Raw genomic sequence first — 16,262 nt, forward strand, 5'->3', positions numbered from 1 at the left:
TGGTTTCCTAGGGCTGAGGTCACAAAGTGCCACAGACTGGGCGACTTAGACATCAGAAATGTATGGTCTCACAGCTCTGGAGGCTGGAAGCCAACATCAAGGTGTCTGCAGGGCTGGTTCCTTCTGAGTGTGGGAGGATCTGTCCCTGCCTCTCTCCCGGCTTCTGGGAGCTCTGGCATTCCTTGGCTTATAGATGGCTGTCTTCTCTCTGTGTCTTCCCATCATCTGTCCTCTCTGTGTGTCTGTCTCTGGGTCCAAATTTCCTCTTTTTGTAGGGAGAGTGGTCACATTGAAATGGGCCCATCCTAAAGACCTCATCTGACCTTGAGCACCCTCAAAGACCTTATTTTCAAATAAGGTCACATGTCTGAGTCCTGGGAGTTAAGACTTCAGCATCATGGGAGGACGGTTGAACTCATAATTCTCTTCCTCCTCCTCAGAGCCTCACACCTGAATTCTGTTTGCAGCTTATTTGCCTCATTCCATAACCCATGTCTTCTCTAGTTTTAATGTGGGTCATGTCTGTAGCAACACTCTTGAGTGCCGTGGTACAATCAAAGCTCACTGTAGCCTTGAACTCCTGGGCTCAAGCCATCCTCCTGCCTCAACCTCCCGAGTACCTGGGACCACAGGTGCACGCCAGCACACCCACCTAATATTTTTAAAATTTTTTGCAGAGATGAGATCTCTCTATGTTGCCCATGCTGGTCTCAAATTTCTGGGCTCAAGTGATTCTCCCGCCTTGGCCTCCCAAAACATTGGTTTTACAGACATGAGCCACCACACCTGGCCCACATCTTGACAGTTTAAGTGCAGTTTTTTGGGGCCAGAGAACACAGATAATTCTATGATTGGGTGTCTTAAAAATCTTGTCTGGGAGGCAACAGGGTTAAATAAGAGGCAAAGCCATAATTGGTCACTTTAGCCAGAAGAGGAGGATGAGTGATGATTCCTGTGGTTGGAACAGTCTTTGGCCTGTTCAGTGTCATGTGGGGTGGGGATGGTGAGTGTGTATGTGGTGTGTGGTATGCTCTGTGTGTGTGTGTGGTCTGTTTGAGTCTGAATTTGTTACAGTAGTGGTGGCCTTCCCTGGAGTTGGTGCCTTATGAAGTTGGTGATCAGGAGGTGCACCTGTCCAGCCTTGGGGTTCACCCACCCCTGCAGCTTCTAAGCGTGGCTGCCAGTCTCAGCCCAGCTGGGGGCAGGTGGTCGGAGCAGGGTAGGGGTAGGGGTGTGGGTTAGGGTCAGGGAGAACCCTGCAGCCTCAGCTTCCCATTCTCGGGGTGTAGGGGCTTTTCCCAGTGCTTGTGTGCCTTCCTTGTTCGGTAGCATCTCTAAGCCAAGAATGTCAACTTCTGACTTTAGAAAACTCATGATCCTGCCCTCGCCACCTTCCAGTGGCATTATCCCCATCGCTGTCCACTAAGTTTGTGGCATCTGCCCTGTGATCTCTTCAACAGCCTTGTGTCCCCCTCCCCTATGAAAAAAAGCTAAAACACAGGGGTGCACCACTTAATCAGGGTCCCATAAATAGAGAGGGCTGGACTGGTGTCCCTGTCCCGCTCCATCATGCCTTTGACAAGGAAGGGGCTGTGGTGTCAGTGGAGAGCAGGGTTTGATTTCTTACAAGCAGCTGCCTCGTTGTTGTGAGAACACCCAGCCTCGTCCCATGCCTCGGCAGATGGGCTGGGGTTTATGTGCACAGCTGTTTCACCAGCATGTGGGGACAGCACCAAGCCAGGCCATGGTGTGTGCACAGATCACACCAGCATCACTGCTGCCGGCCTCCCCACCCCATCCCTGCACCTCCCGCCAGCACCCCCTAGTTGGTGCTTTCATCCACAGGGCAGCCCCTCTCCATTCCCAATCCTGTAATCTCTCCTGACTTCTGAGAAGCACATGGCTCTTTCCTTGTCCAAATTAGCTTCCTTTCCTTTTACAACGTAGCATCCCTTATGAATAGGAGCCATTTCACCGACGCTAAATTATAACAACAGAATCCTGTGTTTCTCCCTCCACCCGCAGTAGAACAGAAGCCTAGGCCTTCACTGTTCTGGGGATGCAGGCCCAGGCTGATGCAGGGGAGCTGGCGGGTGGGAAGAGAGAAATGCTCAAGCGTGTGCACATGACTTCCAGAACCGGCTTCTGTGGCGTTGCTTAGACTGCTACCCAGTCTGTCGCTGGCTCCTGTGACCTGGCCGACCGTAGCAGTAGGTTCCTGTTCATCTCTGTTGTCTTTCTGTTCTGGATCCATAGCTCAGAATTCCAGGAAATGGGAAAGGAAACAGGGAAGTCGAGGCGATCTTTAACATTAGTATATATTTTAAGAAATAAACTGTATTTTCACACAGGGCGATGGCATCAAGGGCCCTCCCGGGGACGCAGGCTATCCAGGAATACCTGGAACGAAAGGTACCCCGGGAGAAATGGGTCCCCCAGGACTGGGCCTTCCCGGCTTTAAAGGCCAGCGTGGTTTCCCTGGAGACGCCGGCTTACCTGGACCACCAGGCTTCCCGGGCCCTCCTGGCCCCGCAGGGACCCCAGGACAAATAGGTATGAAGGAATCCTCCCGTTTACCTTTCACAGTCCTGAGACATTCCACGCTTTCCTTCATCAGTGTGGACATTTCCCGGGAGAGTCAGAGGAGGATGCTGTTTGGCCTCATCTGTTCTCACACGTACAAGGGAGGACCCAACTGTGGGGTTTCTGGGCCCCCACCAACCTCCCCTCAGCAGCTGGAACACGCAGCCTCTCCTCTAGGACTGCAGTGATAGAGGCCTTGCCCAAAAGTTCAGAGATGGCTTTCCCGTTCCCTGCCCACGCCACAGCCTTCCTGCCCCCTCCAGCAACATACGCGGCACACATACCTTCACACGTGTGCACACCCCACACGAGCCGGTCACTCTTACCTGTTTCAAAATTGCCTCACCCTGTCCTTTGTCTTCCCCCCAGATTGTGACACAGATGTGAAAAGGCCCATTGGAGGTGACAGACAGGAGGCCGTCCAGCCAGGTACTCTGGGAAGTGCAGGTGGCTTTAGGACACTAGGGAACTCTCAGTTGGTCTGCTGGTTTTGCTCTTGCAGTGTGCATGGGATAGGAAATATTAATAATATGTGCAAGCCACGTTTGATTTCCACGGCCCTAGCAGAGTGGCCTGGTGAACACTGTACATTGCATGAATAACAGCCTGGTGGAGACGGCGAGACATTTGACCAGTCCCCTCTCATCAGAAATCCTTGTTCACTGGAAAGTGCCAGTGCATTCCAAGTCAGCTCCACAGGCACGTGTGCTGCCAGGAGGGTCCAGGCGGAAGAGCCCAGCCCAGCCCAGAACACAGGCGGTGGCCAGGATGTCAGGCCAAGATGGGAGCCTGGTCCAGATTCCCAGGCTCACAGACAAAAGAAAGCTCCAAGAATAACTGTTCTTGCAAGAGAGCCTCTTAGACAAAGGGCAGACAGCACAGTACCCCAGCTGGAGTGTCACTGCTCCCGGCCACACCAACCAGAAGTGCCCGCAGGCTTGATTTAATGTTTTAAGGTGTCTAATTGCTGTGGTTCACTCTGAAAGCAGATAAAGTCCCAAAGGAGAAGTCAAATAATTCATTTTGAGATCACAGGCTATCTCCATCGCTGATAATGCTTCCAGACAAAAGAAAAGCATCCACACTGACTTGCAGGGTAGCAGCTGGATTAACTCGGTTTGCACCCAGGCTACTGCCCTGCAGGAGGGACTCCATTGTTTGCCAGCGCAGTGTCGGTTTTTATTTGACTAGACTGGCTTAGTTTGCATTTTATATGAATATTTTGATTTCATTACACAATGAAATTAAACTTGTATTTACATCAGAACCAAGATGAATTAAATCATTCAGTTACTTTGATCCCAGAATGGTAGCCGGTTTGCACGGCTCGTGCTTTTGACCTTGGGGATTGCTTGGGCTCATCTTTTCTCCTTTCTGTCCCCAGGTTGCATAGGAGGGCCCAAGGGATTGCCAGGCCTGCCAGGACCCCCAGGACCCTCAGGTAATGCACAGAGGGAACCCGGAGTGCACCCAGCCTTCCTCCCACGTCTTCACGCTTCTGTGTCTCCCTCGCACATCTTTCCTCTGATCCTGTATCCCCCGTCCCAGACATGGTCATGTCCAGCATCTCAGCACAAATTGGTCTTGCACCTATGGGGAGCCCGCTGTCGTTTGCCACTATAGAAAAAGGAGTCTGGTAGCTGACAGTTAGTTGGGGCCAGGCTACAAGAGAAAATTAAGCCATGGCTGCAGGGGAACGCCCCCAGGGCAGAGATGGAAGCCTCGTGTTTAGGACTGGAAAGGGGTTGTACCTCTATGTATTTTCACTTTATGCCTTTCCATCCCAGGATCTAGGGGAAGAACCTACAGGAGAGGATTCTTTCTTTTGGGTTTTGACTGACCGGAAACAGGAATAAACAAGGCTAGAGTGTTTATCACTAGCACCTGGGAGGACCTGGGCTTCGGTCTGCTGGCCCAGGCCATCTCCCAGCCCGTGTGAGAAAGAGTCCGGGCGCTCTTCACAGAGCCCGTGCCTAGGGCCACCCGTGCTTTCTCGGGGATGGCGTGTCCAGTGTTGGCGGTGGGGCCCTGGCCAGCCACCACTGCTTTTGGGATCCCCTGCCTGCACCCAGTCTCTGCTGCCCTGCGCTCCAGGGTCTCCGTGGGCCTGTGAGCATCGGGGAACACAGAGCCAGGGCTTCCACTCAAGCCGGAGGAAGGCTGGAGTCTGAGAGGTGGCCCTGTGCCCGTGTCCATCAGCCTGAGGAAAGCGAGTTCTCTGAGCGGTAGGAATTCCCCTTTGGATGTCTCTTCCACTCAGCCTGTGATGGGGCCGGGGAAGCAGGTCACTTGGATAACAGTGTTGCAAGCACGAGACACAGCCAGAGCTGTTCTCACTTGTTCCTTCTGCAACTGAGTCCCCACCTGTGCAAGACGAATAGTGCAGACGGGCATTCTAGACGCTTCCTGCTGCACAAATCATGCCCTCACCGCTTCCCATGATAAACTGTAAAGAGTGACACCAGTGTAGTACGAACAGCACTGAGAGTTAGGAAAGTGGGTAGACACACTGTGTGTGCCCTGCGCCTAAGGACGTCTGCGGAGTTCACCATGATCACAGGGTCTGGGAACCACAGGACAAATGTAGAGGTATCATTTGCACCATGAGCAGAGGTAAAGGCTCCTTGTGTTGTCTTCTGAGAACTGAGCTTGTATCTTCCGCATTCTGTTAGACCTGCCCCGAGTCTAATTCCATTCTTGGATTTCAACACCGTCACTCATACAGCAACCCCCAAAATGGTGACAACCCCGCATGTCTCAGATGGTCAGGGAGAACCAGAGGCCAGCATGCTCAACACACACCCGGACCACAGCCGTGTGGCAAGGCGGTCACCGGGAAAGCCTCAGAGGCCCGAGTGTGGGTTTCTGTGGCTTCGGGGCTCCCCAACCATGCCCAGTTATTTCCATTTGACACCCAGGCCCCCATTGCTGGGAGCCCCTTGCTGGCCTCCCGTCCACTCCTCCCTCTCACTCCTGCTGTCTGCACACCACTTTCCAAGAGTGGAGGGTGGGTTTGCATCACACACATCCCCTTCCCCAGACGCCAGGAACGGGGATGAAAAAGCATGGCAGTTGGGTTTTGTGACATTGGTGAGGAACCTCAGCCCTTCAGTGATCAGAAAACACTTCTAGAGCCCACACACTGGGCCAAGCAGGGTTCAAGTGTTTGAGAAGAGTCAACTCATAGTCCTCATGGTGTCCCCATGAAGCAGGCAGTCATTCTCCCCACTTTACAGATGAGGAGACTGAGGCACGGAAAGTTGTCAGTGGTCGCATGGATAGAATAGGTAGGGCCAAGATTTACAGCCAGGCATTCTGACCCCACCGCCAAAGCCCTCATTTAGAGCACTGTAGAATCTAAATATTGGATATTATTATTCTTATGGTTCTAGTCCGTGAGCAGGATTTTAAACACTGAAAATCATTCTGTAAGCCTGGAGGTGCTGTTTCAGGCTGACATTCCCCCAGCCCCATTATTTCCCAGTTTCATGAGATCCACATTAAGTCGGATGCCAAGCATGACCACACCCATTTATCCTCGTGGGACCTGATGTGGTCTGTGGTTTATTTGGGTGTTTAGGTGCCAAAGGCCTCCGAGGAATCCCAGGCTTCTCAGGAGCTGATGGAGGACCAGGGCCCAAGGGTTTGCCAGGAGACCCAGGTCGTGAAGGGTTCCCAGGACCCCCAGGTGAGTTGAGATCAGACCCCCATTCAGCCCCTGGGTTCCAGGGCGGGGACCTGTGTGTGGTTCGTCAGCATCCAGCTCTATTATCTTCCAGTTTGTAGAAACTGTTTTGACAAATACTTGACAACTTTTGCATTTGTCCTTGGGAGATTAAAAATTCTTGATTTTTCGTCACTGATATTGTACTGGGTTTTTGCAGAAGCTACCTACAGATCCTGCAGGGAAAAGGAGACAGGTGTTGCAGAATGGCTGTCCTCCACAACACCTGTCTCCCGGGTATGTCCTCAGTGTTAATCATGATTAATATTAAACATTCTAAAGGCAACACAAAGTTATCCTCTCCTCAGAGAACCCTTAAAGGCATAAATAGCCCTCTCACGATGTGGCTGCAAGAGCTTAAGGCATTAATTTGTATGTGGAGGAAAACAAGTTTTCCCTTAACCAGCTCTGGTGAGGAGTACGCACTGCATGTCGGTGTGCTCTGGAATGCAGCCTGGCATCCACAGACGTAGGTATCCTGCAGTTGTGCCACAGGCGATGTGCATGAGTGTGGTGGCACTGCCTTGACTGCAGGGGCATGCACGTCTTTTTTTTTAATGAAATGGAGTCTCACTCTGTCACCCAGGCTAGAGTGCAATGGCACAATCTCAGCTCACTGCAACCTGCACCTCCAGGGTTCAAGCGACTCTCCTGCCTCAGCCTCCCAAGTAGCTGGGATTACAGGCATATGCCACCACACCTGGCTGGTTTTTGTATTTTCAGTAGAGACTGGGGTTTCACCATATTGGCCAGGCTGGTCTCGAACTCCTGGCATTAGGTGATCTGCCCGCCTCGGCCTGCCAAAGTGCTGGGATGACAGGCGTGAGCCACTGCACCCGGCCACACACGTCTTCAATAGTGTGTGTCTAGTGAAACCGTGGAAGCCATTATGGACAACTTTCCACCCAAGATGACACATCCTTCCACAGGGTCCTGGGCAGGTTCTTCCAGCCTCTGCTGGAATCCCGCTTGTCACCTAGAACCTGTGGCACATTGGAACCCTCTTGTTGCTGGAAAGTTCCTCCCTGGAATACAGCCTGCCTCCCAGAGAGTTCTCACTGGGCTGTTTCTGAGCCACACAGTTGACTTCCTCGTAACCACACACCCTGAGAGAGGGGCCACATCTCCCACAGACGTCTCATGAACAGGCAGAACTGACCCCGGGAACACACACTTTCTTGTAATGACATCTTTCCATGCTGTTGGAATTCTGAGTAACCTTCTAGGACCCCCACTTATCAGGATTCCTTTCCAGCTGGGCTCTAGAAACTGAATAAAGCGCTCCCCATGTCTGGAATATCACACAGAACGTCGGGACTGTTGCACCCTTAGGTTGAGCAACCTGCAGATGTTCCCAGTGAAGACAGACTGAACCCTGCCCCTCCCCTGATCTCCACTCAGATAGCTGGTTTAAGCCTCAGTGCAGAAGTGTCTGTCAGTCCCTGATAGATGGTATCTTTCTGAATTTCGTGCTGCAGCCCACAGGGATTGTTCCAAACCCCGACCCTGTTTCTTTTCATATGATGGTTTCTCCATGTTTTTCAAAATTGGGAAGCAGACTTGCTGTGTCTGTATCAAGATCCTGGTCAAAACAGCTCTGCATTCGAGTGAAGCAAAGGAAGTCTCCATGCCTCTGCCCCAGGGATGGGTCTCTGGTGGTAGTGCCCTGCTGGAAGAGTCTAAGTATTTAGAAGTGCAACATTGCCACTCTCATGATTTCATATATACTAAGTTTAAGCATTCATGATTTTGAGAGGAGGATGATAATTCTTGAACATTTTCCTGCTGTGAGTATAAAAGTTCTGTGGTAATTATGATTGGAGTGCACAGCCGTGTCTGCGTGAACGCCATACGGGGCTCCCCTGTAGCGGGGAATGGATGGGATGTGCCCATTGTCAGGGAATTTGGACAGTTGCCCACGTGAGTTGGGAGCCTGTTCCACCATCAAATGTGAGCCCTTACGTCATGAACAGGGAGGCTGGGGCAGGCCGGGGGTGGGTGGTGATTGAGGAACTGACCGGTTTCCGAAACGCACGTCACTTTTTGTGGTGCTGAAATATACTGCACTTCCGTTGCCACATGCAGAAGAGGTTAAAACGCCCAATTCAAGGATTGCAAAAATCAGAGAGAGTCTATTGCAGATCTAAGACCTACACGTGCACACCCAAGCACCGGGTACAGTTTGTAACATTGCCAGGGGAAGTCATGTCTCTTCATTGTGAGTAAATCACACCGTTGAAACTCTGAGTACGGTCTAGCTGATTAACGTCAGGTTAATCCAGATCCTTTATCCTGTGTTCCAGTCACTCCCAGCTCACAGGCGGGGATGGCTGTACAGGCCCACGAGGGCCCAAGGCCCTGCTTATTGGATCATTTTGGTGGGATGCACCCCACAGAACACAGAGAACGTTCCCTTTTCCACATCCATACATAGGAGTGCCGAGCCTGTCGTGTGCTTGATCCTGTCCCACAGAATCACCTGCCAGTCTCGTTGTTGCAGGCTTCTCTCCTGCATGCACAGCGGGGGTGGTGGTGACCTCAGAAGCCTTTCGTTCTGAGCACAGCGTGACTGTCAGCTATGGGAGTTCATTCTGAGGCCACGTCAGGGCTGACTGCACTGAAAAAGGAAGTGACCTATGAGATCATTTTATCCAGTGGCAGCCACAAAAGACACAAGACAGCCACCTTACCTCCATCCACAGATGGGACTTGATGATTTTCATGGTCCATACAACAGAGGGGTGTCATTCCTCTTTGAAGCGTTTCCAAACTGACAGTGATGGGTTTCCACCAGGGAGATGTCACGGCAGGCAGCATTTTGGCTCTGATGGCCCTGCTCGTTCCTGCCTCCCTGGGATTTCGCTGTTCCTCACTCACCACAACCTAGAAGGTCCTACAAAAAGCTGTTCTTATTTGCAAAGCAGGGGAACCCATGAATTAGGCAAATCTGGGTCCAAGGAGGCGTTCTTAAGGGCTTGTCCACCTTCGCTCAGTTTTAGGGCTGGGGTCCGGATGGCGGGGGAAGCAGAAGAAACGTAACCAACAGAACAACGTGGCAAAGGTTGTAGGTTCCAAGAAGGGCCACAGGGACAAGGGCTCGAGCTGAGGAATGCCTTCTGAGGACCCCATAGCCAAACATTTGCTGTTTCCAGCCTCTTTTTGACACTTCTCTTAGAACGTCACCATGCTAACTTGTGGTTTGGGGCCCACCCATGTTTCCTTTTAGGGTTCATAGGACCCCGAGGATCCAAAGGTGCAGTGGGCCTCCCTGGCCCAGATGGACCCCCAGGTCCCATCGGCCTGCCAGGGCCAGACGGGCCTCCTGGGGACAGGGGCCTTCCTGGAGAAGTCCTGGGAGCCCAGCCCGGGCCACGGGGAGATGCTGGTGTGCCTGGACAGCCTGGGTTTAAAGGCCTTCCCGGAGACAGAGGCACCCCTGGATTCAGAGGTGAGTGCCCCACCGGGGAGCCAGGGGCCCCATACCAGCTGCACAGGGCCTCCAAGGGCGACCCCAATCCCTTCCAGGGGATTTGGTAGGAAGCAACAGTACCCTATGGTGTCAGCCGTGCGTACCTTCTCCCGTGGCCTTCCAGTGCCTCTTTAGAAAGTGTCTGTGACAACACCGTGATACCTGCGGTAGTCGGTGCAGTCTGGCCATCTGAGAACTTTGACAGGTGTGGATTAACTGATGTAATCTGTTGTCAAGTTGCATATGCCTGGCCATGATGGGGGCCGTGACAGGCTCACCGGTTTCCTTGGCAGAATCTGTACAGTTGGTATGAGGAAAAGATGATGGGCCTGACCATGCTTAGTCAGAGGTGAAGAAGGAAAATAGGAATAATCTGGAATGCAATTTTATTGGTGTAAAACTTCATACTTTTTGAAAATGTGTTAATGTTGTTTACAGTGTTATCAATGTATCTCTATCAAAGTAGACAGAGCACCCACGGTTTTTTTTTTTTGAGACGGAGTCTCGCTCTGTCGCCCAGGCTGGAGTGCAGTGGCCGGATCTCAGCTCACTGTAAGCTCCGCCTCCCGGGTTTACGCCATTCTCCTGCCTCAGCCTCCCGAGTAGCTGGGACTACAGGCGCCCACCACCTCGCCTGGCTAGTTTTTTGTATTTTTTAGTAGAGACAGGGTTTCACCATGTTAGCCAGGATGGTCTCGATCTCCTGACCTCGTGATCTGCCCGTCTCGGCCTCCCAAAGTGCTGGGATTACAGGCTTGAGCCACCGCGCCCGGCCAGCACCCACGTTTCATGAGTGACAAGGCACCCAGTGACTTTAAGGGTTCAAATGATGCCAAATCGGGTTTGGGAACCCCGGCCCCAAGCTTTAGTGAAGGATGATGCCGTGGACAGCAGGTGTTCACACTGGGTGAAAGAAGTGGGGAGAATGCAATGGAATACATTAAATGTCTCCAGTGATAGAGTTTTATTCATGTAGTTATTTAAATGTTTCAAAGACTATTTTTAAATGTGGCACAGTGTTCAAAATATAAAGTCAAGTGAAGAAAACTGGGTTAAAACTGTACTTATTGTGCCATGTCCACTCTGCCAGTGTCTGGTTATTTGTAGGAATGGAAAAGGGCAGGAAGGAAATGCCCAGTGGTAGTCATTATCCCTGAGTGATGGTGTGCGTTACCTTGATTTTATCCTTTATACTTCTTTGCATTTTCCTGATTCCTTAGAGTCCAGAAAAGCATGAAGTACTCTTTTAACAGAATGAGTGTGTGGAGGGAGATGCTGTCTGTGACGAACAGTCCAGAGTCGGCCCCTACAGCTCTTGTCTCTGATTCCCGCAGGAAGTCAAGGGATGCCTGGGATGCCAGGGCTGAAGGGCCAGCCGGGCCTCCCGGGACCTTCCGGCCAGCCAGGCCTGTCCGGGCCTCCAGGACAGCACGGATTCCCAGGAGCTCCTGGCCAAGAGGGGCCCTTGGGGCTGCCAGGAATCCCAGGTCTTGAAGGTAAGACTCCAGCCCTCCCATAAACGTGTAGGATCCTCACTGGTCCTGCCAAGAGAGCTAGCACTGCCTTCTCTGTGGAGCTCTCAAACTCTGTTCCACGGAACCCCTTAAGAGCTGTAGGGATTCCCAAACCAGAACATGTATTTTGCCTAACAAGGAGACATAAACAGCTGGAGACATCGGCTCATCCTCTGTTCCTGTTATGTATATTAAGGATCTAGGGGAGGTTTCATCAGGAAAAAAGAAAAAGGAAGAAATTCCCACTGCAAAAGTTCAGAATCGCCACTCTGATGTGGAGAGGAGAAATTGTTTTATGAAAGTGCAGGGTGTGGGTTGGAAGCAGGTGGAAAACTGGGGTGGGGAGGCTGGAGCAGAGTAGCGGGGAGGGGAGCCTCGGCTGCATGCCCACCACACACAGGCCAAGGCAGGTGGCAGAGGTGGCCCGGAAGACAGCATCCATGGGCATCACCCACCGCTGGCCAGGCCACTCTCCCAGCACTCAGCACAGCCAGTTTCCCAGACTTCCACACTTCATGGTCCAGTGAAACTGTCAGTGCAGGTTGGGGGAATCAATACACGTTCCCACCTTTTTGTTTTGTCCAGAAAAACAGCTTTTTAAGGAAGTGTCTTATGTCACCAAAGGACACTGTAACTGAAAAGTGGGAAAGATGCAATTGCTTAGTAAGGAGTGGTCTCCATGGACCACAATCTAGAAACTCTCAGTCTTAGCATACTTCTCTGGTTTGCCAGTCAGGCGACAACTTTGTCCAGGACCTTAGCAGGTCTTTCTAGGGAACTGCCGCACCACTGGAAGACGCACACTGGCTTCCCCCATGTGGGGCCTCGCCTGTGTCCAAGAGCTGGGGGCTGGACTCAGGCAGGGCCCACTCCCCCATTGCCGCACTAGCCACTGGCTTCCCGGGGTAGCAAACCTGAACCAGAGGTTCAGGCTCCTATCTCAGTATTGACAGGGCAGCGCTGGTTCTCAACTACTGAGAATCAGCTGAACACAACCTCATGTGGTGCTTACGAGACCCATGGGAAAGCCTGTCCTGAACCAAAGCCTACACTTTATGTGGGGAGAGAGACACACACATTAAAAGGCTCCCACTTGCCCTGGGCAAGCCAGCAGAGTGACCAGGCCACGCGGCCCCCAGTGACCCAGAGGAGGCGGGGACAGGCAGGTCAGAGCAAGCCCAAGGGGAGAAGTACCTGGCACCAGCAGGAGAGAAGGCTGGGACTCGAATGCAGGGTGCGCTCTAGGAAAGGGGGACCACCCCAGCAGAGACAGGACTGCCCAGGGAACACTTTGGAGCCTGTGATCCCCCAAACCGGCTGGGGAGAAGAACCTGGTATGAGGGGGCTGGGGGTTTGGATGGAAAGATTGAGCCGAAGGTTGGGGGGAGTGAATGCTGGAGCTGAGGAGTTACAGCCCCCAGGCAGAGCGGGCTTTTGGGAGTTTTTAACAGAGAAATGCATTAAGAAGGGATTTTAGGGACCCAGCAGGCAGTCCTCGGACGGCTTGGAGTCAGGGGAGGCGCGAGGACAGCTATGGGCTGGGAGCTGCCAGGCTCACGACAGTGGCACTGGTGAGATGGGAGCACGGAGACCAAAGAGGCAGCGGCAGCCAGTGGGCAGCTGGAGGGTCCCCCAGACTAACTCCGGGCTGGAGCCAGTGATGTTTGCGAGGAACAGGCCAGCTCTTGACTAGCCCCAGTGACCAGGGCCCCCCATTCACATCAGCATCCAAACAGCTTCGTCCCTTGGCTTCTGAAGGCTGCAGTGGGAAAGCCATGTTGGCTGGCACCCCCCAGCACAGCCTCAACCTCCAGATAAAGACCTCTCCTGAAAGGCCAGCCCCAGGGTCCCGCTCAGGCCACACTTTGGAAACTCACCCCAACGTGGCAGCATTCCACTTTCCTTCCAAGAAGCTTTTCTTACCGAACACTCAAAAGTAAGATGATGTTCTTTCTGCTGTAAAAGCAGAAGAGAGATTTCCTCTGTGTGTGTGTTTGTCCACCCTCTTTGATTTGCTCCTCTTCCCGACAGGTCTGCCTGGAGATAGAGGGGACCCTGGGGACATAGGCGCTCCTGGCCCTGTGGGCATGAAAGGGGTCTCTGGTGACAGAGGAGATGCTGGCTTGGCAGGGGAGCGAGGCCATCCAGGAAGCCCTGGATTTAAAGGAATTGATGGAATGCCTGGGACCCCCGGGCTAAAAGGTAAATTGTGTGACTGTGACCAGGGGTCACTTTGCGGGGAGGTTGGGTCTGATAAACTGTGACCTGAGTCAGCTCTGCTGGGCACCTCTGTGGGCCGCGGGGCTGGCCTCACACGTCTGCAGATTGGAGGCCTTGGGACTCTCCTGACCCAGGAGACAGCAGCCTCGGGACGGCTGGTTAATGCTGCTTAGACGCTGGTGGGACCAACGTGCCTGACAAAGCCAGTTTATGAATTTGCCAAGACAAACTGCTCTTGCCTGAGAAGCATCATGTTACTGTAAATGTGACCATCTTACTGTAAATATGACCACACACAGGGAGATGTGTGGAGAGGTCCACTCAGGAGCCTGGATTCAGATCCAGAGGTTATTTGGTGAATTTGAAACCAAAGCAAAGCAAAGTAGTTGATTACAGGGATAGGTTTCTTTTAGCACAAGCAGGCCAGTCTAGAAGCAGAGCCCTCCATCCCGTGAACATTGCTAGAGACACACAGTTCTGTCCTTCCGTTGCTGGAGACACTGTTCTGTCCTTCCGTTGCTGGAGACACTGTTCTGTCCTTCCGTTGCTAGAGACACACAGTTCTGTCCTTCCGTTGCTGGAGACACTGTTCTGTCCTTCTGTTGCTGGAGACACATGGGTTGGTCTTTCCATCACTGGAGACATATGGGTCTGTCTTTCGGTTGCTGGAGACGCCTTGGTCTGTCCTTACGTTGCTGGAGACATTGGTCTGTCTTTCCATGGTCCTGTGTCGTGTTTCCATGCCAGGTGCAGTGTTGCTGCTGCCTTCCTTTCCAGCGCGCCCTTCTGCCTTTGTCTTGATGGGCCTGTGGGCCAGTGGACCTGCATCACCTTCAGATTTCCTTCCTAGTCTTCCTGCCTAACCTTTGTGTGTTTCCTTGTTGCCAGTGTCTGGTCTGAAGACAGGCTGGCTCTGGAATGCTGTCTGTTAATAGCAGAGATCAACAGAGAGAGTTGCTCAGAAGATGGTGTCCCCGGAAATCCCTATTTTAGGTTCAGAATCTTCTTACTTGAGTCACATTGCCGAAACGTTACAGAGATGTGAGATTAAAATGTCCCATGCATTTTATTCATGTCTAACCCAGCACTTTTCTCTTTTCCTCTGAAGGAGAGAGAGGCTCACCTGGGATGGATGGTTTCCAAGGCATGCCTGGACTCAAAGGGAGAGCCGGGTTTCCAGGGAGCAAAGGCGAGGCTGGATTTTTCGGAATACCCGGTCTGAAGGGTCTGGCTGGTGAGCCAGGTTTTAAAGGTATGTCCCTCTCTTAACATCCTCCTAACCCTTTCGTGGTGGCGTGACATTGCCCAGAATGAATTTTTGAAAACCCATGCGTCCAGGAACCCTAAGCTAGATGAAACAAACAAAATGAACTAACAAAAACTCAAAGGCTTTATCCCTGCCTCAACACACTGACCATGTGATAAGGGAATAATCCTAACCAAAGGAAACTCTTGAGAACCAAAATGATGGCATCGCTAAGAACCAAGTATGTCATGAAAACATATTCCACCATGAGTATATTGTGGTAAACATAAAGGGGGGCTGGTGAAAAGCAGGGAACAGATGAGTTCCAAGAGAAGGGAGTGCCATCCGGTGCAGGAGGACACAGCTTTCCAAGTGGAAGCATGTAACACAGTGCCAGAGAGAACGCGGGCCACACATGAGGTGGGTTCAAACCCCACGCGGACAGGCATCTCAAGACCCCCCAGGTCAGGCCCCTCGTTCATTGAGTTTATTACTAAGAAGTCACATTTTCGTGACTTCTGTTCAGATGCTTTTGTTCTGAAATAATCACAGTGGTCTCTAAAAACTTAATGACTGAGAGTGAGTGTTGGTGAGGAGGTGGAGAAATGGAGACCTTCATAGGCTGCCGGCAGGAGTGTAAAACGCTGTGGTCAAAACAGTTTGGCAGTTAATTATAAAACTAAACAGAGTTACCCAGAAGTTCTACTCCTAGATGAAGATCATTGAAAATATAGGTACAGACAAAACTGAGGACACAAATGCTCATGGCAGCATCCTTCATAGCAGCCGTACTTGGAAACAACCTGAAAATGCATCGACTGATGAATGGATGAGTAAAATACGGCAGAGCTGTGCAGGGGCACATGCAGCGCTGCAGAAGGATGGGGCTGTCAGACATGGCGCGTGGGCGAGCCTTGAGAACACTGCACCACGTGTCGTCTGACCGCGTGTATATGAGATGTCCACAGTAAGCAAATTTACAGAAATGAAAAGTAGGTTCGCAGTTTCCTAAAGCTGAGGGTTAGGGGAGAATTAGGTAATGGCTGTCAGTGGTTCCAGGGTTTCATTTTCTGGGATAAAGTATTCTCAAGTTAGATAGTGCTGCTCGCGTACAGTTCTGTGAATACACTGCAGTTATGTAACTGTTCTCTTTACTGGAGTGAGTTGTAGGGCATATAAATTATACATCAATAAGCGGGGTTTTTTTTTGTTTTGAGACGGAGTCTCGCTCTGTCGCCCAGGCTGGAGTGCAGTGGCGCGATCTCGGCTCACTGCAAGCTCCGCCTCCCGGGTTCACACCATTCTCCTGCCTCAGCCTCCTGAGTAGCTGAGACTACAGGCGCCCACCACCTCGCCCGGCTAATTTTTTGTATTTTTAGTAGAGACGGGGTTTCACCGTGTTAGCCAGGATGGTCTCAATCTCCTGACCTCGTGATTCACCTGCCTCGGCCTCCCAAAGTGCTGGGATTACAGGCGTGAGCCACCGCACCCAGCCCAATAAGCTGT

At 52.0% G+C, this 16,262-nt stretch overlaps 1 protein-coding gene across 1 annotated transcript in view; it reads left to right on the plus strand.

The window, feature by feature from the left end:
- The window catches only part of COL4A2 (collagen type IV alpha 2 chain), a 199,298-nt gene that overhangs the window by 155,443 nt on the left and 27,593 nt on the right, over window positions 1–16,262 (plus strand). Inside the window, exons 25-32 of the mRNA XM_003914073.4 lie at window positions 2,352–2,553; window positions 2,953–3,012; window positions 3,968–4,024; window positions 6,164–6,271; window positions 9,534–9,755; window positions 11,111–11,272; window positions 13,322–13,492; window positions 14,619–14,762. Of these exons, the coding sequence (XP_003914122.2) occupies window positions 2,352–2,553; window positions 2,953–3,012; window positions 3,968–4,024; window positions 6,164–6,271; window positions 9,534–9,755; window positions 11,111–11,272; window positions 13,322–13,492; window positions 14,619–14,762 (1,126 nt within the window). The remainder of the gene's footprint in view (window positions 1–2,351; window positions 2,554–2,952; window positions 3,013–3,967; window positions 4,025–6,163; window positions 6,272–9,533; window positions 9,756–11,110; window positions 11,273–13,321; window positions 13,493–14,618; window positions 14,763–16,262) is intronic.

Source organism: Papio anubis, chromosome 15 (genome assembly GCF_008728515.1).
Source record: "Papio anubis isolate 15944 chromosome 15, Panubis1.0, whole genome shotgun sequence".
In the NCBI taxonomy this organism is placed as follows: Eukaryota; Metazoa; Chordata; class Mammalia; order Primates; family Cercopithecidae; genus Papio; species Papio anubis.